Source organism: Mizuhopecten yessoensis, unplaced genomic scaffold (assembly GCF_002113885.1).
Source record: "Mizuhopecten yessoensis strain PY_sf001 unplaced genomic scaffold, ASM211388v2 scaffold1313, whole genome shotgun sequence".
NCBI classification, from domain to species: domain Eukaryota; kingdom Metazoa; phylum Mollusca; class Bivalvia; order Pectinida; family Pectinidae; genus Mizuhopecten; species Mizuhopecten yessoensis.
In genome coordinates, this window is record NW_018403984.1 from 943695 (window position 1) to 968805 (window position 25111).

General features: G+C 37.7%; 1 protein-coding gene across 1 annotated transcript in view; it reads left to right on the forward strand.

Annotated features, from left to right (window-relative positions):
* Nucleotides 1-25111, forward strand: part of LOC110459506 (plexin domain-containing protein 1-like) — a 156575-nt gene that overhangs the window by 80126 nt on the left and 51338 nt on the right. The window contains exons 3-5 of the mRNA XM_021511802.1: nucleotides 10547-10666; nucleotides 12378-12447; nucleotides 15666-15788. Of these exons, the coding sequence (XP_021367477.1) occupies nucleotides 10547-10666; nucleotides 12378-12447; nucleotides 15666-15788 (313 nt within the window). The remainder of the gene's footprint in view (nucleotides 1-10546; nucleotides 10667-12377; nucleotides 12448-15665; nucleotides 15789-25111) is intronic.

Consider the following 25111-nt stretch of genomic DNA (forward strand, 5'->3'; position numbering starts at 1 on the left):
TATATTAACTATCCTCTATCATCAATTTTTACAAATTATGTATCGTAAAGAAAATTATAGTGTTAATATCCTGAATAATTTGAATTATTCTTTTTAATATATGAAAGTATATCAGGACCACTCCTAAGTTGATAAAGGAAGGTTCATATATTCCACTAGATATAGCATTGATTCTGTATTTTAATTCCCTTACCATTTTGTGAGGGTGTAGGTGTTGCCATAAAGTGTCACCTCCCCAGCCCGTCCTGTCCATGATTCAGTGTCACCTCCCCAGCCCGTCCTGTCCATGATTCAGTGTCACCCCCCCAGCCCGTCCTGTCCATGATTCAGGGTCACCTCTCCAGCCCGTCCTGTCCATGATTCAGTGTCACCTCGCCAGCCCGTCCTGTCCATGATTCAGTGTCCCCTCCCCAGCCCGTCCTGTCCATGATTCAGTGCCGCCTCCCCAGCCCGTCCTGTCCATGATTAAATGTCACCTCCCCAGCCCGTCCTGTCCATGATTCAGGGTCACCTCCCTATATCTCCATCTCTGGACAGGTTGTGATAAAATTCATACCAAATCAAGTACAACAAACGTCCTGAAGGAAATTGTATTTCAAGGTCCCAAATTTATGGCCAAGTTCACCATTGCTTTTTAGCAAAATAAATCAAACAATGACCCTATTTTCCATGGGGTTGGGTGCATTGATATCTAATAGACATTTCTGCGGTGAAATAAGGTCATTGCTACCTACTATGCAAATGCAGGGGTCACAAAGGGGTAAACCTTTTGACCTTTAAGTATCGCATGTTATTAATATGAATGTAACCTGAATGAAGAGAGAGAGTCAGATTTGGACATAAACTGCACTATGTTTGTAGCACTGTTGTTCTTAGTTTGTCCATAAGTTGATTTTGTAATCAGACATGCTGGTACTGCAGATTTGCTGGTGAAAATATGGCATGACACATACATGATCAGTTACTGAACCACTCAAATACATATATCGTACCAAACAGGCACAATCTAGTAAGACTTATGACATTCCAGATCATGGCTGTAACAGATACAATCTAGTAAGACTTATGACATTCCAGGTCATGGCTGTAACAGATACAATCTAGTAAGACTTATGACATTCCAGGTCATGGCTGTAACAGATACAATCTAGTAAGACTTTTGACATTCCAGATCATGGCTGTAACAGATACAATCTAGTAAGACTTATGACATTCAAGATCATGGCTGTAACAGATTGTAAGACTTATGACATTCCAGATCATGGCTGTAACACTGATTGTAAGACTTATGACATTCCAGATCATGGCTGTAACAGATTGTAAGACTTATGACATTCCAGATCATGGCTGTAACAAGATGGCTACTCATCTGTCCTGTCATGGTGCCATCTTAAAGAAGGGCAAGAAGTTGAGTTTTCAGTCAGGACGTATACAACTTCCGCAGGATTTCCGTGGATGTCAGTTGTATGTGTATGTAAGATATAACTGTGAAGTGTGCTAGGGTTTTGTGGAAAGTCTATTAGCCACTGACCAGCCTAATCAGTCTACATCTAGCTGGCACATCTTCCGGTCATATCGTTCTGTCCATTTGTTCATTAGGCCTGATGGACACCATTACGGAGAGTTACGAGTAGTAAATGCCAATCATTGGACAATATAGGAATTCACGCTGACACATGACATTGACGATCACCCACAAATAGACCTGGATAAGTCAGAAAGACTTAAGCTTTAATCCACGTCATCTTCAATATCTCCTCTGGAATACGACATTTCTTCTGACAAAATGCAGTACTTTCTAATTCCTGGCTGGAAAACAACACTTTTTCAGATGATTTAGTACTTTCTAATTCCTGATGTGAAAAACAAAGCGTCTTCTGACAGTCCAATATTATTTTAATATCTGACTCGAAAATCAACATTTCTTCGGACAAACCAATACTTACAGATTACTGATCAGAAAAACTAGACCTGCTCTGACATAAAACAATACTTTCTATTCCAGACTAGTAACAGACAACATGTCTGCACGATCTCATATTTTCCAAAAATCTTGTTATGAGGTTGAAGGTCTTTCAGGGTAAATACTGTCTGGTCAATCAAAACCAGTCCGTAATAATGGTAGCCAGGAGAGTGACAATACCCATAATTACCTCCCTGAACAGTGTTATAAATGACCTTGGGTCAGCACATGTTGTGTGTTACGATATAATAACAAGGTTTATACTCCTGTGGTCGTCACAACACTTTACCCCTATACGTCACCCTGGTTTTCACATTACAGTTCTGTAAGAAGATTTGAGGAACTCCTTTTATTTATTTTTATTTTTCAATGAGTATGTTAGTATTCACAAGAAATACATTTCAACTTATTTATCAACACTTGCCTGATAACTATAAAAGACACCTTTATTAGTTCGTTCTAAAAGTCAGAAGGTATTATTGTTTGAACTGTTAGCAGATTCATCCCCTAAACTGAATCTTGTTAACATAATCAGACTGTTTATAGAAGCTACCAGTTACTAACTACCAGTTGTGATGATATTTCAATTTCTCATTATGTCTATGTATTTCAATAAAGCGTTTGAACTCCTAGATAGAATCTGTTTTAGAATTATATAAAAGTCTATCATAGGTAGGTATGGGGATATGGTAGTTCTCCCACGTAATGGTTGACTCATTCTTCCAACTCTTAACTGAAAACATTTATACATCTAGTTTTAAAAAAAACTATAAGGAGGCACGGTAGTCTAGTGGTAAGATGCCAGGCTCTTGAACGAAGGGTTGCGGGTTCACGTCACGGCTTTGTGTTGTATCTTTGAGCAAGATACTTTACTCCGCTTGTTCCAGTCTATTCAGCTGTAAATGAGTATGTGGTTGGGTAGTGCTTGAATGCTAGCTGTGAGCGCCAAAGTGGCAGCACTGGCTGTATGCTCCCCAGGGAGTTGAGAAAGATAGTGGCTCAAGTTGCAAAGGCCCGATAACCACAAATAATAATTTGTGAACCACTTTGAGACAACCTACGAACTAGGTTGTGATAAAGCGGTTTATAAGGACCTCAAATTATACAATTATTTGTTCAGTATTATGTACTTCACTTTCAGTTGAAATAAATCACTGGAACATAATTGCTAAATTAGAAAATCAAGCTCAGCTTAGCTAGTAAGCTTAGAAATAAGTGACCAAATTTGATGAAATCATAGGGTTCAGTTTTGGTATTGCTTGATAAATGTGTTATGGTTTCAAAAAGACTTTCTTTATGATCAATTTTAAAGAAAGTATTATATGTTAACACGTTTTATTTTACAAATTTTCCAATTCTACCAACAAATTGTTCACGCAAGTCATCTCCTTAGACAAACTGAAATGATATTTCTTACACTGGTAACCTATAGTTACAAGATGACCCAGACGTTGCCTGGGATCATCTTTTAACGGATCCATGTCGCCTTAAAGTTCTGTCTAGTCTCCCATTGACTTGTTGTAAATATTGAACGTTTAGCACTACATGCAAACACTACGTCTAGCAAACTGGATCTTCAGTGGCCATGGGTTGATCACTGAAACAGCTCAGTTGGTAGATTACCAATCTTGAATTCAGATTTGCAAGTTTTCAATTCTAATGCCTGATACATATAATGCTGTCATGTAGCATCAGTTGTCTGTTCAGATTCAATGGCTTTAACCCCCTTTAAAAGCTTCTTTCAAATGAAACCAAGAGACCAATGTTCGTGAAATTGAAATAGAAGCATGCCGGAGTAAAAGGCTATCAAGTTTGTTCAAATGAATGGCCATGACCTACTTTTAAGTTCACATTGGTTATTTAAGGTCACATTGGTCAAATGTGTTCAAACATTAATACAACCTTTTATGAATATCCAAGTGGTTTAAGGTTGTGATAGTTGGCCTGTAGCATGCAGGAACAAAGGGCTTCACCTACTTTCAAGGTCACAGGTGTCAAATAGGTTTAAAAAGATTTTTTCAAATAAATGGGTTTAAGATTTTGTCAGTTGCATACTTAGATGAATGGCTTTCAAGTTTGTCCCAAATAAATTACCTTGGCCGATGTTTGGTAATAAGCCACAGATGTTTGGAGCATTCTTCTTGGGTTTTGAAGCCGATCTGGTGGTTGTATTTTCCCACTTGTACACCGACATTTTATGGTAAGCAGAATGTACCCGTATGAATGGTAGGGTTTTCTGGTCGGGTAAGCCAATATTCTTGTTTGTTTTGGCAAGACTTCCTGTATGGTAGTAATTAAGTGTCCCTTTCGGTGTGGTGATTTTTCTTGTGTGACTGGTTAAGTGTCACAGTGGTAAAATTTTCTCTGGGACTACCAAGCCAAAATGTTCCTGCATGAGTGTTTTATTAAGTGTTCCTTTATGACTGGGGTAAGTGTTCCTTTATAAATCGTAAGTGTTCTTGCATGGCTGTGGTAAGTGTTCTAGTATAGCTGTGGTAAGTGTTCTAGTATGACTGTGGTAAGTGTTCCTTTATGACTAGGGTAAGTGTTCCTTTATGACTGTGGTAAGTGTTCCTTTATGAATCGTAAGTGTTCTAGTATGGCTGTGGTAAGTGTTCTAGTATGACTGTGGTAAGTGCTCCTTTATTGCTGGGGTAAGTGCCCTTGTATGACTGTAGAAAGTGTTCCTTTATGATTGTTGACTGGGTTGGCCTCGCTGTAGCTCTCCTAAGTCTCTGCCAGGCTTTTCTTCGAAAATATAAATGTCAGGTCTACCAGCTAGTCCTTCTGTTTTTATTGGCTGGAAATAATATCTGCAGTGGGGATACTGACCCTTCCAAGATAATGTCTGCTTCTATCTAGTTTACTTTGAGTTTGTCACTTAATTGTTCACCATATTGCCTCTGTGACCATGGAGGACAATTCTACGTACAGTGTTAGTTGTAGATTGACAGTTTAGATCAGGAATGCTTGTTCAAACACCTGGCACTTGATGAGTCTATTACTTTTAGCACCACATCAACAGCCAGAACTGTCAGGGACTAAGAATTTGACAATTTGTAGGTGTAAGAAAATTTTGAAATAAACTGATTTCAAATTTATTTCACTAAATTATGTACCATGCTGAATGGTTCTCAACTTGTTCACCCCTGAAGACACATTTGAACTCTTCAAATTCAAAGGTTGGAATAGTTCATTATGAAATTTTAGGGGTAAATGAGTTAATCAACACTGATGCATCATCTTGCACACATTTTATATGTAAACAAGAGGAAGTTCCAAAGTTTAAACCAAAGATTTGTTGATTGAATTGATCAATCAGCACTTGATGGTCAAGATAGGCTGGTCAATTTCAGATGATACATGGCCCTGACCCATCTTAGTATCTAAGAGGGCAGCCTAATGGAAATAGAAATGCTGCTTAGTCAGGTAACCCAGTCTGTTATGACTGTGGAATGTGTTCCTTTATGACTGTGGTTTTAGCATCCCTTTATAACTGTGGTGTTCCTTTATGACTGTGGTAATCATCCCTTTATAACTGTGGTAATCATCCCTTTATAACTGTGGTAATTGTTCCTTTATGACTGTGGTAATCATCCCTTTATAACTGTGGTAAGTGTTCCTTTATGACAGTGGTAAGTGTTCCTTCATGATTGTGGTAAATGCTCCTTTATGACTTTGGTAGGTGTTCCTTTATGACTTTGGTAGGTGTTCCTTTATGACAGTGGTAGATGTTCCTTTATGACAGTGGTAGGTATTCCTTTATGACTTTGGTAGGTGTTCCTTTATGACTTTGGTAGGTGTTCCTTTATGAAAGTGGTGAAATGTTCCTTGATGACTGTGGTAAATGTTCCTGTAGAACTGTGGTAAGCTAACAAGGCCTGTGATTGGTGATGTTTAGGTGTGAAGACTGTAACAATCTGATGGGTTGAGCAAGCCGTCTCTGTCAATGGCTGTAATTGGATTTTCTTGTTCATGTTACAAGGAATCTATAATCCCGAAAATATGAAATGGTCAGAAGCAGTAAAAGGTTGTGTGAGGTCATGGCCTGGTATTGATATGGCATGTACAGCATGTAGATGGGGTCAAACAGATAGCATGCAGTACTGGGGATACCACCCATTACATGACTAGTATATACCAGGGCTGTGTTTTAGAGACATCAGTACTGGGGATACCACCCATGTCATGACTAGTATACCAGGGCTGTGTTTTAGAGACATCAGTACTGGGGATACCACCCATTACATGACTAGTATATACAAGGGCTGTGTTTTAGAGACATCAGTACTGGGGATAACACCCATGTCATGACTAGTATACCAGGGCTGTGTTTTAGAGACATCAGTACTGGGGATCCCACCCATTACATGTCTGGTATACCAGGGCTGTGTTTCAGAGACATCAGTACTCGGGATACCACCCATTACATGACTAGTATATACAAGGGCTGTGTTTTAGAGACATCAGTAATGGGGATACCACCCATTACATGACTAGTATATCCCAGGGCTGTGTTTTAGAGACATCAGTTCTGGGGATACCACCCATGTCATGACTAGTATATACCAGGGCTGTGTTTTAGAGACATCAGTTCTGGGGATACCACCCATGTCATGACTAGTATATACCAGGGCTGTGTTTTAGGGACATCAGTACTGGGGATACCACCCATTACAGGACTAGTATACCCGGGCTGTGTTTTAGAGACATCAGTACTGGGGATCCCACCCATTACATGTCTGGTATACCAGGGCTGTGTTTCAGAGACATCAGTCCTGGGGATCCCCCCCATTACATGACTAGTATATACCATGACTAGTATATATCAGGGCTGTGTTTTAGAGACATCAGTACTTGGGATACCACCCATAACATGACTAGTATATACCAGGGCTGTGTTTTAGGGACATCAGTACTGGGGATACCACCCATTACAGGACTAGTATACCCGGGCTGTGTTTTAGAGACATCAGTACTGGGGAAACCACCCATTACATGACTAGTATATACCAGGGCTGTGTTTAAGAGACACCAGTACTGGGGATACCACCCATGTCATGACTAGTATATACCATGACTAGTATATACCAGGGCTGTGTTTTAGAAACATCAGTACTGGGGATACCACCCATCACATGACTAGTATATACTAGGGCTGTGTTTTAGAGACATCAGTACTGGGGATCCCCCCCATTACATGACTGGTATACCAGGGCTGTGTTTTAGAGACATCAGTTCTGGGGATACCACCCATGTCATGACTAGTATATACCATGACTAGTATATACCACCAGGGCTGTGTTTTAGAGACATCAGTACTCGGGATACCACCCATTACATGACTAGTATATACCAGGGCTGTGTTTAAGAGACATCAGTACTGGGGATACCCCCCATGTCATGACTAGTATATACCAGGGCTGTGTTTTAGGGACATCAGTACTGGGGATACCACCCATGTCATGACTAGTATATACCAGGGCTGTGTTTTAGAGACATCAGTTCTGGGGATACCACCCATGTCATGACTAGTATATACCAGGGCTGTGTTTTAGAGACATCAGTCCTGGGGATACCACCCATTACATGACTAGTATATACAAGGGCTGTGTTTTAGATACATCAGTACTGGGGATAACACCCATGTCATGACTAGTATACCAGGTCTGTGTTTTAGAGACATCAGTACTGGGGATACCAGGGCTGTGTTTAAGAGACATCAGTACTGGGGATACCCCCCATGTCATGACTAGTATATACCAGGGCTGTGGTTTAGAGACATCAGTACTCGGGATACCACCCATTACATGACTAGTATATACAAGGGCTGTGTTTTAGAGACATCAGTACTGGGGATACCACCCATTACATGACTGGTATACCAGGGCTGTGTTTCAGAGACATCAGTACTGGGGATACCACCCATTACATGACTAGTATATACCATGACTAGTATATATCAGGGCTGTGTTTTAGAGACATCAGTACTGGGGATACCACCCATTACATGACTAGTATATACCATGACTAGTATATATCAGGGCTGTGTTTTAGAGACATCAGTACTGTGGATACCACCCATGTCATGACTAGTATATACCAGGGCTGTGTTTTAGAGACATCAATACTGGGGATACCACCTCTGTCATGACTAGTATACCAGGGCTGTGTTTTAGATCATACATTCTTGACAGGTCTAAGTAGATACTTTATCTTGCACACTTGTATATATCTTTAAAACATTTTAATAGATTTTGGAAGGGTAAATGTTTGTCTGCTAGCTGACTTCCTCAGTGCTGAAACATGGTACAATGTAGCGTTTTGCTTAAAATGTTATTTTCAATGAATTTTCAAATTTGCATCATTTGAAAGACTTAAAATGTCTTCAATTTTTTAGCTCACCTGGCACAAAGGGCAAAGTGAGCTTATGGCAACGTGCGGCGTCTGGCGTCCGTCCGGCGTCAACTTTTTATTTTAAACAACTTTTTCTCAGTAACCAAAAGGCCTAGTGTGATGATATTTGGCCAGAAGCATGCTGGGATGAAGGGCTACCAAGTTCGTTCAAATAAATGACCTTTATCCATTTTCAAGGTCACAGGGGTCAAATATGTTAAAACCTTTAAACAACTTCTTCTGAATAACCAAGAGGCCTAGGGTGATGCTAGTCGGCTAGTAACATGCTGGGATGAAGGGCTACCAAGTTTGTTCAAATGAATGACCTTGACTTATATTCAAGGTCACAGGGGTCCAATATGTTTAAAACCTTTAAACAACTTCTTCTGAATAACCAAGAGGCCTAGGGTGATGCTAGTCGGCTAGTAACATGCTGGGATGAAGGGCTACCAAGTTTGTTCAAATGAATGACCTTGACTTATATTCAAGGTCACAGGGGTCCAATATGTTTAAAACCTTTAAACAACTTCTTCTGAATAACCAAGAGGCCTAGGGTGATGCTAGTCGGCTAGTAACATGCTGGGATGAAGGGCTACCAAGTTTGTTCAAATGAATGACCTTGACTTATATTCAAGGTCACAGGGGTCCAATATGTTTAAAACCTTTAAACAACTTCTTCTGAATAACCAAGAGGCCTAGGGTGATGATAGTTGGCCTGTAACAAGCTGGGATGAAGGGCTACCAAGTTTGTTCAAATAAATGACTTTGAATCATATTCAAGGTCACAGGGGTCAAATATGTTAAAAACCTTTAAACAACTTCTTCTGAATAACCAAGAGGCCTAGGGTGATGATAGTTGGCCTGTAACAAGCTGGGATGAAGGGCTACCAAGTTTGTTCAAATGAATGACTTTGAATCATATTTAAGGTCATAGTGGTCAATATATGTTTAAATCTTTAAATGATTTGTTCTGTATAACCAAAAGATCCAGGGTAATGATATTTTGCTGCATGCTGGGTTGGAAGACTATAAACTCTGTTCAACCTAATGTCCTTGTTCAACATTCAAGGTCACAGGTCATATGTTTAAATCTTTTAAGTTCTTATGAATCAAACACTGATATTCTGCCTGTAGTTGTATTTTAGTCCACTTTTAAGATTACAAGTGTGAGATTAATACCAGGTGAGCGATTCAGGCCCATTGGGCCTCTTGTTTTTAAAAAAAATCAATGCTTTCTGAATATCAAATTAAGACAAATACTACATGATTGGTTGATTTATATGATGCAGTTAACAGTGGTATATACCTGTACTTGTAGGAGTACATGTTCTCATGCTGTATACTGACAAAATCCCTTCTCCCAGTGTTACCGAGATCCGTGTCACTCCCCCTAGTAGTGTTAAAATACAAAAGTGATAGTGCCCGACTGGCTGGTCTTCCCATCAGTACCAGAGGTTTTATCATGTGATATAATAAAACAATCGTGATACATTTCCTTATTTTATTAGAGTGTTTTCAAGCTCTATAGTAAAACATATAGGTCTACATATAATGTGCTGTTATAAAGGTTTAAGACATCACCCACTGATATCAAGTTTCTTCTTTTATGAAATAAAAATAATGTAAAAATTAGAAATTTTGGTATTGTGGAAATGTTTGCATTGTGACTCCATAAACTGTTCACCGTATGAAATTTTGCTTTGGCAAAGGTTCCCAACTCTATCTATTCTATATTTATATAATCTAAGAAATGTATTGATAAATATTCTTTCATGTGTGGGTATTAAATTTGTGCTAAATTACTCACCTTAACAGTTTCTTTGTTTAGTCTGGTTGATAAATGAAAAATCACTATGAAAGCTACCAGTTTCTTTGTCTCCAGGTAAAGCAACAAGTTTGAAAAAAAAATGTATTTTTAAAAGTGAAAATTTGTTAGTGGATTTGCATTTAGGAAAGTAATAGCTGACACTTGTTATGAGGGACAAACCCTGTTGTGAAGATTTGTCCACAATCCCAGTGCCACGTTGTAGTTCTAAATATCTAATAAAGAATCTATTTAGGTTTGCTAGCTGAGACCCAAGAAATCAGATTAAAATAGGGATTCAGGTTTATAGGTGTATAACGAAGTTTTTCTGTAACAGTTAACATCTATATATATTATCTCCACTGTTTTCCTTGCTTTCCTAGGACGACCACAAATACTACCACTCCCAGATCTTGCCCCCGGAGTATGTAGAGGACCACTGGGTAGAGCAGAAGGATGCTGTCAAACACAAAACACTGTCCGACAACTACAGAGTCGCTGTCGTAAGTATAACTACAGTCACTGATGTAAGTACAACTACAGGGTCACTGGCTTAAGTATAACTACAGTTGCCGTTGTAAGTACAACTACAGTCACTGGCTTAAGTATGACTACAGTTGCTTTTGTAAGTACAACTACAGTCACTGGGTTAAGTATAACTACAGTTGCTTTTGTAAGGACAACTACAGTCACTGGCTTAAGTATAACTACAGTTGCCGTTGTAAGTACAACTACAGTCACTGGCTTAAGTATGACTACAGTTGCTTTTGTAAGTACAACTACAGTCACTGGCTTAAGTATAACTACAGTCTCTGATGTAAGTACAACTACAGAGTCACTGTCGTAAGTATAACTACAGTCACTGATGTAAGTACAACTACAGAGTCACTGGCATAAGTATAACTACAGTTGCCTTTGTAAGTACAACTACAGAGTCACTGGCATAAGTATAACTACAGTTGCCTTTGTAAGTACAACTACAGAGTCACTGGCATAAGTATAACTACAGTTGCCTTTGTAAGTACAACTACAGAGTCACTGTCGTCAGTATAACTACAGTCACTGATGTAAGTACAACTACAGAGTCACTGGCGTAAGTATAACTACAGTCACTGATGTAAGTACAACGACAGAGTCACTGGCTTAAGTATAACTACAGTTGCCTTTGTAAGTATAACTACAGAGTTGCTGTTGTAAGTCTCTTTAGCACAGAATCCTTGCTTGAGCATGAGAATAGTTTCTTGGGCCCAGGAGGCCTCAACTGTCAGAAATTTGTGAAACTCACTCTAATGCTAATTTATTAGTGCGACAAAGACACAATTAAATGACGACTGGGTGACTTAAGTTATCTATTGTGTCAACATTATAAATGTTTCGCTCCGGTCATTGATGATATTGATGTAACTTTGGATCTTGTTTTGACAATTCAGTAAGTGTCTGGGATCTACATGGTAAGTGTTTCTGTACCATATACCAGCAAAAAAAACACCATTAAAATGATTTAAAGTATCTGAAAGGTCAATGAGTCATTTATTTTGGTCAAAGGTCAAAGCAGTTGGGAAAAAATGACTGGCATGTTGCTTAATGTTTATGAACAAACAGATGCTCACAATTATGCTCCCCCAAAACACACGCACACACACGAACACAAAAACTGTTAGGTCAACCTCTTTACTTTAGGGAAGGGGATAATCAAAAATCAAATACGGTAAGTTTGAGCTAATTTGTCTGTTAGGGAAGAGATGTTAACTCATTCACCCCTGAAGATCACATTTGATCTCTTCCAATTCAAAGGTTGGAATAGTTCATTATGAATGTTTGGGGTGAATGAGTTAAAGGCTGTATGTGGATTGTGTGCTAGTTGTAACTGATATGTCAGGTCGTCTGTCCTGGTACAATATGCCTTGTTGTATTGTCTGCACCGCTACGAGCATCTCCTTAACTGATGAAAATAAAGTCGTGTTTGAAATGTCCTCATGATGTCTGAAGGATATTCCTGAAACATTCATGAGAAAACATTCCGAGGAAATAGAATTGTCTTTGAAATATTTTCCATACAATCATGAGATTTCCTTGAAACATTTTGATAAAAACTATTTGTATTACCTCTTTGAAGGGTCACATGACGTTCTGGTTTCACCTAGATCCGGTAACAAACCTGTGCCTGGCATGTCTAATGCTGTAAATATAATCTTCTGCTTTGTTGTTTTTCAGAGTGTACAGATGAGTTTCAAATTCCGCTTTTATGGTCATGAGATAAATTCGGTTACCATAGCAACAGGAGGTGGGTAGAACCGATTTCAACACTGATTTGATGTTTATTTGTCCTTAGGTATTCTGTGTACCCATTGTAAATTTATCTCGTGCATCTATAAAGTAGTGTTTGATCAACGTAATTCAACAGTAGTTGCTACGTAGGAGAGTTCCAATTTAGTTTCTGTTTTAATGTATCTGCAGGTTTTGCTTGCATTTTCAGTTTAGTCCTGATGGCTGACATATTGCTTTCTCCATATCTAGGCCATTCCTTAACACTGATCAACACATAGATTTCCTCAACTCTTAAGTAGACTCAGTAGCTCAATATTTCTTAAAGGACAGATTTAAATGTCACGCAGTCTAATATAATTTGATGGACAAAGATACTGTAATACCTTAAGAAATGCTCTGTAGTTAAAAATGTTGTCAGAGATTTGAAGGTCTAAGGGTCATATTGGTGATATCAACTAGGAAATCACAAATTTGTCAATTGCAATTATGTATTTTTTCAGCATTGTTATTTGTCAAAGGGAAAATAATTGTGGTATATACATATCTTTTTGTAACTTGAACCTATGTAATTTGAAACCCTATTTATTAGCTCACCTGGTCCGAAGGACCAAGGTGAGCTTATGCCATACTGTAGCGTCCGTTGTCCATCCGTCAACAATTTCTTTAAACAACTTCTTCTTCTTAACCACTGATTGGAATTTAACTAAATTTGACTGGGAGCATCCCTAGTTGGTGGGGATTCAAAATTCTACAAATGGCTGAGGGGCGGGGCTTAAAGGGGGGCAATTTGGCTTTATTGCTTTAAGAGACTTCTTCTCTGGAACTAAGAGTTGGATATCAACCATATTTGACTGGAAGCATCCCTAGGTGGTGGGGATTCAAAATTGTACAAATTGTGGGGCTGACCCCCCGGGGGCTGAGGGTCTGGGCCTAAAGGGGGCAATTTGGCCATATTGCTACAAACGACTTCTTCTGTAGAACTATGCGCTGGATATCAATCATATTTAATCAAAAGCATTTATTGGAGGCAGGGATTTAAAATTGTACAAATGATGGGGCTGACCCCCCAGGGGGCTGAGGGGCGGGGCCAAAAAGGGTTATTTGGCTAAATTGCTTCAACGACATCTTCTCTGGAACTAAGAGATGGATATCAACCATATTTGATTTGAAGCATCCCAAGGTGGTGGAGATTCAAAATTGTACAAATGGTGCGGCTGACCATCCAGGGGGCTGATGGCGTGGCCAAAACGGGGCAATTTGGCTATATTGCTATAAACGACTTCTTCTGTAGAACTATGCCATGGATATCGATCATATTTGGTCGGAAGCAGACATGGGAGGCAGGGATTCAAAATTATACAAAAAGTGGGGCTGACCCCCCCCGGGCTAAGGGGTGGGGCCAAAAATGTGTATTACTTGGAAATGGTTGAGATCCCCAACATATAACCATATATACAATTGCTGAGTATAAAGAGAAGAATGCACATTTGCTTCCAGGATGGCCCTATGGTCTGGCTCCAGGGTCTGGCCCCACCCTTGGAGACATAGTCCCTGGGCCATAACTTTGAAACGGGTAAGATCCCCACCCCAAAACTACATATACAATTGTTGCATGGCATAAAGAGACGAATGCAGTCATGATATTAGAATTGACCCCAATGTCTGCCCCACCCTTGCAGACTTAACCCCTGGGTCATAACTTTGGAAGGGTTGAGATCCCCACCCCAAAACTATATATACAAATGCTAGGTAAAAAGAGACAAATGCAGTCACGATATTAGAATTGGCCAAAACCCTAGGGACCTAGTTTCTGAGTCACAGCTTGGAAACAGTTAAGATCCCCACCCCATAACCATACGTAAAATTGCTGGGCATGAAAAATCTAATACAGATATGCTACAAGGATTGGCCTTGGGGTTTGGCATATTCCCTTGGATCTCATTTGGAGAATATTTTGCCATGATTGCTTAGATATCCAGGTGAGCGATACAGGCCCTCTGGGCCTCTTGTTTCATACAAAAACATCTCTCTCAAATGGGTTCTTATGTTCTTCAGTTGCAATGTGTATAGATTGTAGAAATGTTTATACAGCACAACCAGTGAAAAGGGTATGTGATTCATTTGGATGACTATGATATAGTCACCTTAATATCTGATAAATGACCAATAACACATATGTACCCTAAAGTGTAAAATATGGAATTTCTGTTGATTTGACTACACTATAATTGCATGTACACTTAGTTATCCCCTCGAAACAAAAAAGTTTGAGGAGATATGTAAGTACGTACTAGCGACGTCATTCCTCATTGGAATCGCAGGAAACTTGATACAAGTGTGTAGTATGACAATACCTTGAACAAATTCATGTTTCGTGTTTCTTTTTTGAAGGTCAAGGTCACTGTTACTATTTTTAGAAAAACTTTGTCATCGCTCTACGGACTTCATTCCTCAACAGAATTTCTTGAAACTTGATACAATGTTTGGTATGGCAATATCTTGATCAAGTTTGCGTTTCATGTTACTGCATTAAAGGTCAACGCCACTATTACTATTTTTACCAAAAACTTTGTCATCGCTCTATCAACTTCATTCCTCAACAGAATTTCTTGAAACTTGATTCAAGTGTTTGGTATGGCAATATCTTGAGCAAGTTTGCGTTTCAGGTTACTGCATTAAAGGTCAAGGTCACTTTTACTATTTTTAGAGAGAAAAAAATTGTTATCGCTCCAGCCACTTCCCTTTTATTTTTTACATATGTCACAATGTGTGAATGTGAGGGGATTTGTTGGAAATCAATTCGCCAAATTTATTTGGATATGCTTTGTTTCTCATACAGAATTTACTCTTAGTGTACATACACTCTTCTGATTATTTGTCTGATGAAGGTGAGAGGGTACATTTCGTATTGTCATCGAAACCTCACACATAAATATTTCACTGGTTATATTGCTATATAAACCTGTATAAAATCTATACTTACCAATCTGAAGAAATGTTAAGAAAGAGGTATAAACTATTGGTATGATCACAGTGCAACCTTGACAAATGGCTATCTTTCCATCTGCTAACTTATATTAAGGTATTTTTTTAATAACTCCTTTAGACTGGTCCGATGATATATTGCCAAACTTGCTAAAAACAAATGGTGACAAAATAACTAGGTTTAAGTGTGTACAGGTCACTAATGAACCAAAATTTAAATAATAATTTCACTTTTTTCCAATACTTTAGGTTTTCTTTACATGAGTCCTTTTCTGCATAAATGGCTGACAGCGACACAGTACATAGCGCCATTGATGGGAAATTTTGATACCAACCTTGGAAACACATCAGAAATTCTATACAAGGACTACAGTAAGTAATCTGATGGTCATTCACATCCAGGGGAGATCACTACCGTATGTATCGTCAATGCTCAATGGAGTTTTATTCAAATGACTGTGCAGAGTTCTTTATGTGAATTTTAAAATACTGGTGCATTATGTTGAAATTGAAATGACACCAATGTTGATTGGTCTTTCTTGACACTGTATAAATAATAAAAATAAAAAGGCGAGCAATACAGGCACCATGGACCTTTTGTTGTAAAATTATATCCTGATACAATAAAAGAATAGAATAGGATTGTAGATATTTCTGGTGAAACTTGCTTGGAGGGTCTCCACTTGCATATTATATAGTAAGGTGAAGGTCATACAAAGGTGTTATTAGGGATGTATATATAGACATGTTGATTACTTCTGGTAATGTCAGAGTGTAACCAATGTAGCCCACTGACCACACAATTAACGCTACATAGAGATACATACCGAGGCATTAGATTGGAGTAGGATTTGTTTATAACAGCAAGGAACTTACTTTACAATTCAGGAAATGTAAATGATACAGATCCTGGCTGAAAAGGGGGAAGTGTATTGCAGGCCTTCTTGATTAACCAGAATGTATACCATACTTTTAATATTGTTTCGTTTATCATTTTGGGTTTCTCACTTTCTCCTATTGGTGATCATTGTCTAGGTGAGTGTCCAAAATTCCACCGAAGATGAACTTCCCTGTTTTCAAATGTTTGAAAATAACTATAGATATTGTCAGTCATCTACCTGACATGGAGCTATCAGAATAATTACATGCATAGGACATAATAGATACAATATGGAAATGTGTCACTAGTCCTTAAGATCAGAATGATTACATGTGTAGGACATAATAGATACAATATGGAAATGTGTCACTAGTCCTTAAGATCAGAATAATTACATGCGTAGGACATAATAGATACAATATGGAAATGTGTCACTAGTCCTTAAGATCAGAATAATTACATGTGTAGGACATAATAGATACAATATGGAAATGTGTCACTAGTCCTTAAGATCAGAATAATTACATGTGTAGGACATAATAGATACAATATGGAAATGTGTCACTAGTCCTTAAGATCAGAATAATTACATGTGTAGGACATAATAGATACAATATGGAAATGTGTCACTAGTCCTTAAGATCAGAATAATTACATGTGTAGGACATAATAGATACAATATGGAAATGTGTCACTAGTCCTTAAGATCAGAATAATTACATGTGTAGGACATAATAGATACAATATGGAAATGTGTCACTAGTCCTTAAGATCAGAATAATTACATGTGTAGGACATAATAGATACAATATGGAAATGTGTCACTAGTCCTTAAGATCAGAATAATTACATGTGTAGGACATAATAGATACAATATGGAAATGTGTCACTAGTCCTTAAGATCAGAATAATTACATGTGTAGGACATAATAGATACAATATGGAAATGTGTCACTAGTCCTTAAGATCAGAATAATTACATGTGTAGGACATAATAGATACAATATGGAAATGTGTCACTAGTCCTTAAGATCAGAATAATTACATGTGTAGGACATAATAGATACAATATGGAAATGTGTCACTAGTCCTTAAGATCAGAATAATTACATGTGTAGGACATAATAGATACAATATGGAAATGTGTCACTAGTCCTTAAGATCAGAATAATTACATGTGTAGGACATAATAGATACAATATGGAAATGTGTCACTAGTCCTTAAGATCAGAATAATTACATGTGTAGGACATAATAGATACAATATGGAAATGTGTCACTAGTCCTTAAGATCAGAATAATTACATGTGTAGGACATAATAGATACAATATGGAAATGTGTCACTAGTCCTTAAGATCAGAATAATTACATGTGTAGGACATAATAGATACAATATGGAAATGTGTCACTAGTCCTTAAGATCAGAATAATTACATGTGTAGGACATAATAGATACAATATGGAAATGTGTCACTAGTCCTTAAGATCAGAATAATTACATGTGTAGGACATAATAGATACAATATGGAAATGTGTCACTAGTCCTTAAGATCAGAATAATTACATGTGTAGGACATAATAGATACAATATGGAAATGTGTCACTAGTCCTTAAGATCAGAATAATTACATGTGTAGGACATAATAGATACAATATGGAAATGTGTCACTAGTCCTTAAGATCAGAATAATTACATGTGTAGGACATAATAGATACAATATGGAAATGTGTCACTAGTCCTTAAGATCAGAATAATTACATGTGTAGGACATAATAGATACAATATGGAAATGTGTCACTAGTCCTTAAGATCAGAATAATTACATGTGTAGGACATAATAGATACAATATGGAAATGTGTCACTAGTCCTTAAGATCAGAATAATTACATGTGTAGGACATAATAGATACAATATGGAAATGTGTCACTAGTCCTTAAGATCAGAATAATTACATGTGTAGGACATAATAGATACAATATGGAAATGTGTCACTAGTCCTTAAGATCAGAATAATTACATGTGTAGGACATAATAGATACAATATGGAAATGTGTCACTAGTCCTTAAGATCAGAATAATTACATGTGTAGGACATAATAGATACAATATGGAAATGTGTCACTAGTCCTTAAGATCAGAATAATTACATGTGTAGGACATAATAGATACAATATGGAAATGTGTCACTAGTCCTTAAGATCAGAATAATTACATGTGTAGGACATAATAGATACAATATGGAAATGTGTCACTAGTCCTTAAGATCAGAATAATTACATGTGTAGGACATAATAGATACAATATGGAAATGTGTCACTAGTCCTTAAGATCAGAATAATTACATGTGTAGGACATAATAGATACAATATGGAAATGTGTCACTAGTCCTTAAGATCAGAATAATTACATGTGTAGGACATAATAGATACAATATGGAAATGTGTCACTAGTCCTTAAGATCAGAATAATTACATGTGTAGGACATAATAGATACAATATGGAAATGTGTCACTAGTCCTTAAGATCAGAATAATTACATGTGTAGGACATAATAGATACAATATGGAAATGTGTCACTAGTCCTTAAGATCAGAATAATTACATGTGTAGGACATAATAGATACAATATGGAAATGTGTCACTAGTCCTTAAGATCAGAATAATTACATGTGTAGGACATAATAGATACAATATGGAAATGTGTCACTAGTCCTTAAGATCAGAATAATTACATGTGTAGGACATAATAGATACAATATGGAAATGTGTCACTAGTCCTTAAGATCAGAATAATTACATGTGTAGGACATAATAGATACAATATGGAGATGTGTCACTAGTCCTTAAGATCAGAATAATTACATGTGTAGGACATAATAGATACAATATGGAAATGTGTCACTAGTCCTTAAGTATGATGAAACGAAAAAGAAGTAATGTTAAGGGCATTGTATTTTATTACAGTTAAAGTGATTGGATGCAACAGTAAACTTTTTGTAGCAATTTGTCTTCCAAAGGATCATGGTCAAATAAACTGGAATGTTGTTTGTCTATAAATGGGAAAACGTAAATCAATTGATTTTTTTCGTTTATCACCAACGATTTTATATTTCATTTATAATGCATACCTTATTCTGTTTATCTTAAACTATGGCAGTAGGATCCAAGAAAAAATACATTAAACACACAAGTTTTTGCCTTAGAAATGGACATGTCTCTGTCCCTTGAGATTTTATACTGCAAGGGAAGTAATCAGCATCATATTCAGAAAATGCTTTTTAGCTCAAGATTGTAAAAAATTACAGATATTTGAAGGAAAAAGAAAACATCAAGTGAAAAGGATTAACTTCATTCAAGATAAAAGTACAAAATTAATTTCAAAACATTGTGAGTTACCTCCCTATGATATTGTAACCCCCCCCCCCGTTAATATAATTTTCGGATATAACTTTATGTTATTAAATATGAAGATATATGTGTAACAAAACAGTTTTATCATTTTTGAAGGACAAACAAAATAAGTTCTTCACCTTTAAAAGATTATAAAATGTTTTTACCAAATTGTTTACAAATAATCCAAAGAAATCCGGTATCTGAATTGTTACATTCAGACAGTAGATTGTGACTGTGTTCTGTACTTACTGCACCATACACTTCTATTGTAGACCTTGTTATGAATAAAGACATAATCATAAAAATATCACATAATACAAATAATAAGTGCTATTAGTAATGAATCATGAATCAGATAGTTATCTCCCCTTGAAAAGAGAAATCTCCCCTTTGTTTGGTAGTTATTTTGCTTTAAAGGTGTCTTTGCCAGTAGCATCATAACAATGTGATAAAAGAGATGTTGGTTGTGTGTGATAGACCTATAGCTACAATGATCAAAGATATTGATGTAAGCCCGGTGAACAATCTTCTGTCCGTGTATAATATTGCTGTCTGTGTTATATGTTGGCATTTATCTTTTATTGATACCAGTTTATCATTGCAGACCTTTTGTGATGAAACAGTAGGTGCATTTTATTTCAAAATGGCCACCTCTTGTGTGAACAGACAAACATTGGTAGACTGTCACTGCCATTATATCTTCGTCTGATCGAGATCGAGAAAAACAAATTGTTGGGATGGATTTGTATCGTCAGTAAATGTTACTTGATATGCTTGTTGTTCCCTGGAGTTATGGTCGTCCTGTCAGATGTCTGACTGCTCATACCCCACTCTGTAGTAAACGATATGGGATTGTAACGCAATAACATCAGTATCTCAATGTTGATACAACACCATTTCATGGTTGGTTTCTGAAACCCATGGGACTCGATAACGTTCCCTTGTTTTAACAGTGTGCTGTATGATATCTACTTCTATAGCACACGTCCTACAATAATCACCATTTTGTTTTACCTATTTGTATATCAAGCAGTACTTACAGCCTCGAGTGTTTATAGAAGCCATCTGTAACGATAGTACAGTGAATACACCTGTGATTTCCTGGGCTGTTACACAGATTTCAAACATTCCTTGTCTCACACCAAGCTCCATATTGCTTGCAGATTTCTTTTAGATGAAAAAAAAATCTATTCTTATTTCTAGGATTTCATATGTTTATTCACAAATTCAAAAAACCTGTGTAGATTTTTGAGATTTCTGAATGGTTCTTTGAACTTAATAGGTCACCTGAGACAAAGTCTCAAGTGACCTATTGCGATCGCCTTTTGTCCCTCGTCGTCCGTCGTGCGTCCGTAAACAATTTACATTTTCGACTTCTTCTCCAAAACCCCTGAACCAATTTCAATGAAATTTTGCAGAAACCTTCCATGGCCCCTGAGGGGCGGGGCCAAAAGGGTTGAATTGGCTGAAATTTCAAAAATTTTCTCCTCAAGACCCAGATATGGTAGAATCAAACACTCTTCATAGATGGAAGGGTCTTAAGGTGCTTTACCAAAATTGTGAATTTTATGACCCTGGGGTCTCACGTTTACCCCTGGGGAGGGGGTACACTTTACTATAGTTTATATAGGGAAATCACATTTTGGACCAACATTTGTTTAATTTCCATTGGAAGTGATTCAATTTGGGTTATCATTATCAGTATTGGGTAGCACTTTGATGGTATGCACATATTAGCCCTGACTGCCCCCCCCCCCCAGGGGTTGATAGGTGGGGCCAAAAAGGGTTGAATTGGCTGAAATTTCAAAATCTTCTTCTCAAGACCCTGATATGATAGAATCAAACACTCTTCATAAATGGAAGGGTCTTAAGGTGCTCTACTAAAATTGTGAATTTTATGACCCTGGGGTCTCACGTTTACCCCTGGGGAGGGGGTACACTTTACTATAGTTTATATAGGGAAATCACATTTTGGACCAACATTTGTTTAATTTCCATTGGAAGTAATTCAATTTGGGTTAGCATTATCAGTATTGGATAGCAGTTTGATAGTATGCACATATCAGCGCTGACTGACCNGGGGGGGGGGCAAAAATTATTATGGTTTATAATGGCAAATGATACTTTGAATATTACATGTTACTAACTTGATTGGAATTATAACCCTGAGTTGACAGTTTGATACTTTGAAAATTTTGAGCCAGCCCTACCCCAAGGGCTGTAAGGTTGGGCCCAAAGGAGTCAGTGTGCTAAAATTTCTTCATTTTCCTTGTTAAGAATCAGAGGTGCTAGTTTCAAATACTTTTTAGTCTTAAATCTGTATGCTAGATATTGATTAAGGTGGTTTTATTGTTTTTTGTCACTTTGAATAATATTTCTGTTCATGTTAAAAACCAAATCAACCCTCTTTATAAATATATCAGGTGACCGTTAAGGCCCATGGGCCTCTTGTTTAAAATGACCCTTTCCTTATACATGTAGTTTTCATCAGAGAACAGACATTTTTGGTTCTCAGTCGTTTGGTACCAAGAAGTTTCGCATGAGACGTTTCAGTGACATTTTAGCACCTGGGCTAAGGTTTCAAACTGCACTTGGTTCATGTGTTCTGTTCTGTGTGTTGCTGACTTTCTATTTTAAGTTCTTTAGCATTTTAGTTACAAAGAAGTACCGAAACATCCTTCTCACAGGTACCAAAACAATCAGGTACAAAGTACCATAACATCCTTCTCTTTGGTACCAAAACTACCAGGTACAAAGAAGTACCTAAACATCCTTCTCTTAGGTACCAAAACTACCAGCTACAAAGAAGTACCGAAACATCCTTCTCTTAGGTATAAAAACTTCCAGCTACAAAGAAGTACCGAAACATACTTCTCTTAGGTACCAAAACTACCAGGTACACAGAAGTACCGAAACATCCTTCTCTTATGGATAAAAACTTCCAGCTACAAAGAAGTACCGAAACATCCTTCCCTTAGATACCAAAACTACCAGCTACAAAGAAGTACCAAAACATCCTTCTGTTAGGTACCAAAACTACCAGGTACATAGAAGTACCGAAACATCCTTCTCTTAGGAATAAAAACTTCCAGCTACAAAGAAGTACCGAAGCATCCTTCTCTTAGGTACCAAAACTACTAGCTACAAAGAAGTACCAAAACATCCTTCTGTTAGGTACCAAAACTACCAGGTACACAGAAGTACCGAAACATCCTTCTCTTAGATACCAAAACTACTAGCTACAAAGAAGTACCAAAACATCCTTCTCTTAGGTACCAAAACTCCCAGCTACAAAGAAGTACCGAAACATCATTCTCTTAGGTACCAAAACTACCAGCTACAAAGAAGTACCAAAACATCCTTCTGTTAGGTACCAAAACTACCAGGTACACAGAAGTACCGAAACATCCTTCTCTTAGATACCAAAACTACTAGCTACAAAGAAGTCCCAAAACATCCCTCTCTTAGGTACCAAAACTACCAGGTACATAGAAGTACCGAAACATCCTTCTCTTAGTTACCAAAACTACTAGCTACAAAGAAGTCCCAAAACATCCCTCTCTTAGGTACCAAAACTACCAGGTACACAGAAGTACCGAAACATCCTTCTCTTATGGATAAAAACTTCCAGCTACAAAGAAGTACCGAAGCATCCTTCTCTTAGGTACCAAAACTACCAGGTACATAGAAGTACCGAAACATCCTTCTCTTAGGTATAAAAACTTCCAGCTACAAAGAAGTACCGAAGCATCCTTCTCTTAGGTACCAAAACTCCCAGCTCCAAAGAAGTACCGAAACATCCTTCTCTTAGGTGCCAAAACTACCAGCTACAAAGAAGTACCGAACCATCCTTCTCTTAGATACCAAAACTACCAGCTACAAAGAAGTACCAAAACATCCTTCTGTTAGGTACCAAAACTACCAGGTACATAGAAGTACCGAAACATCCTTCTCTTATGGATAAAAACTTCCAGCTACAAAGAAGTACCGAAGCATCCTTCTCTTAGGTACCAAAACTACTAGGTACAAAGAAGTACCTAAACATCCTTCTCACATGTACCAAAACAATCAGGTACAAAGTACCATAACATCCTTCTCTTTGGTACCAAAACTACCAGGTACAAAGAAGGACCGAAACATCCTTCTCTTAGGTACCACCAAAACTACCAGGTACAAAGAAGTTCCGAAACATCCTTCTCTTAGGTACCACCAAAACTACCAGGTACAAAGAAGTACCGAAACATCCTTCTCTTAGGTATAAAAACTTCCAGCTACAAAGAAGTACCGAAACATCCTTCTCTTAGGTACCAAATCTACCAGCTACAAAGGAGTACCGAAACATCCTTCTCTTAGCTACCAAAACTACCAGGTACACAGAAGCACCGAAACATCCTTCTCTTAGGTATAAAACCTTCCAGCTACAAAGAAGTACCGAAGCATCCTTCTCTTAGGTACCAAAACTACTAGGTACAAAGAAGTACCGAAACATGCTTCTCTTAGGTATAAAAACTTCCAGCTAGAAAGAAGTACCGAAACATCCTTCTCTTAGGCACCAAAACTACCAGGTACAAAGAAGTACCAAAACATCCTTCTCTTAGGTACCAAATCTACCAGCTACAAAGGAGTACCGAAACATCCTTCTCTTAGCTACCAAAACTACCAGGTACACAGAAGCACCGAAACATCCTTCTCTTAGGTATCAAAACTACCAGCTACAAAGAAGAGGTACCAAAACAATCAGGTACAAAGTACCATAACATCCTTCTCTTTGGTACCAAAACTACCAGCTACAAAAAAGTACCGAAACATCCTTCTCTTAGCTACCAAAACTACTAGCTACAAAGAAGTACCAAAACATCCTTCTCTTAGGTACCAAATCTACCAGCTACAAAGGAGTACCGAAACATCCTTCTCTTAGGTATAAAACCTTCCAGCTACAAAGAAGTACCGAAGCATCCTTCTCTTAGGTACCAAAACTAACAGCTACAAAGAAGTACCGAAACACCCTTCTCTTAGGTACCAAAACTACTAGGGACAAAGAAGTACCGAAACATCCTTATCTTAGGTACCAAAACTACCAGGTACAAAGAAGTAGCGAAACATCCTTCTCTTAGGTACCACCAAAACTACCAGGTACAAAGAAGTAGCAAAACATCTTTCTCTTAGGTACCAAAACTACCAGCTACAAAAAAGTACCGAAACATCCTTCTCTTAGGCACCAAAACTACCAGGTACAAAGAAGTAGCGAAGCATCTTTCTCTTAGGTACCAAAACTACTAGGGACAAAGAAGTACCGAAACATCCTTATCTTAGGTACCAAAACTACCAGGTACAAAGAAGTACCAAAACATCCTTCTCTTAGGTTCCAAAACTACCAGGTACAAAGAAGTACCAAAACATCCTTCTCTTAGGTTCCAAA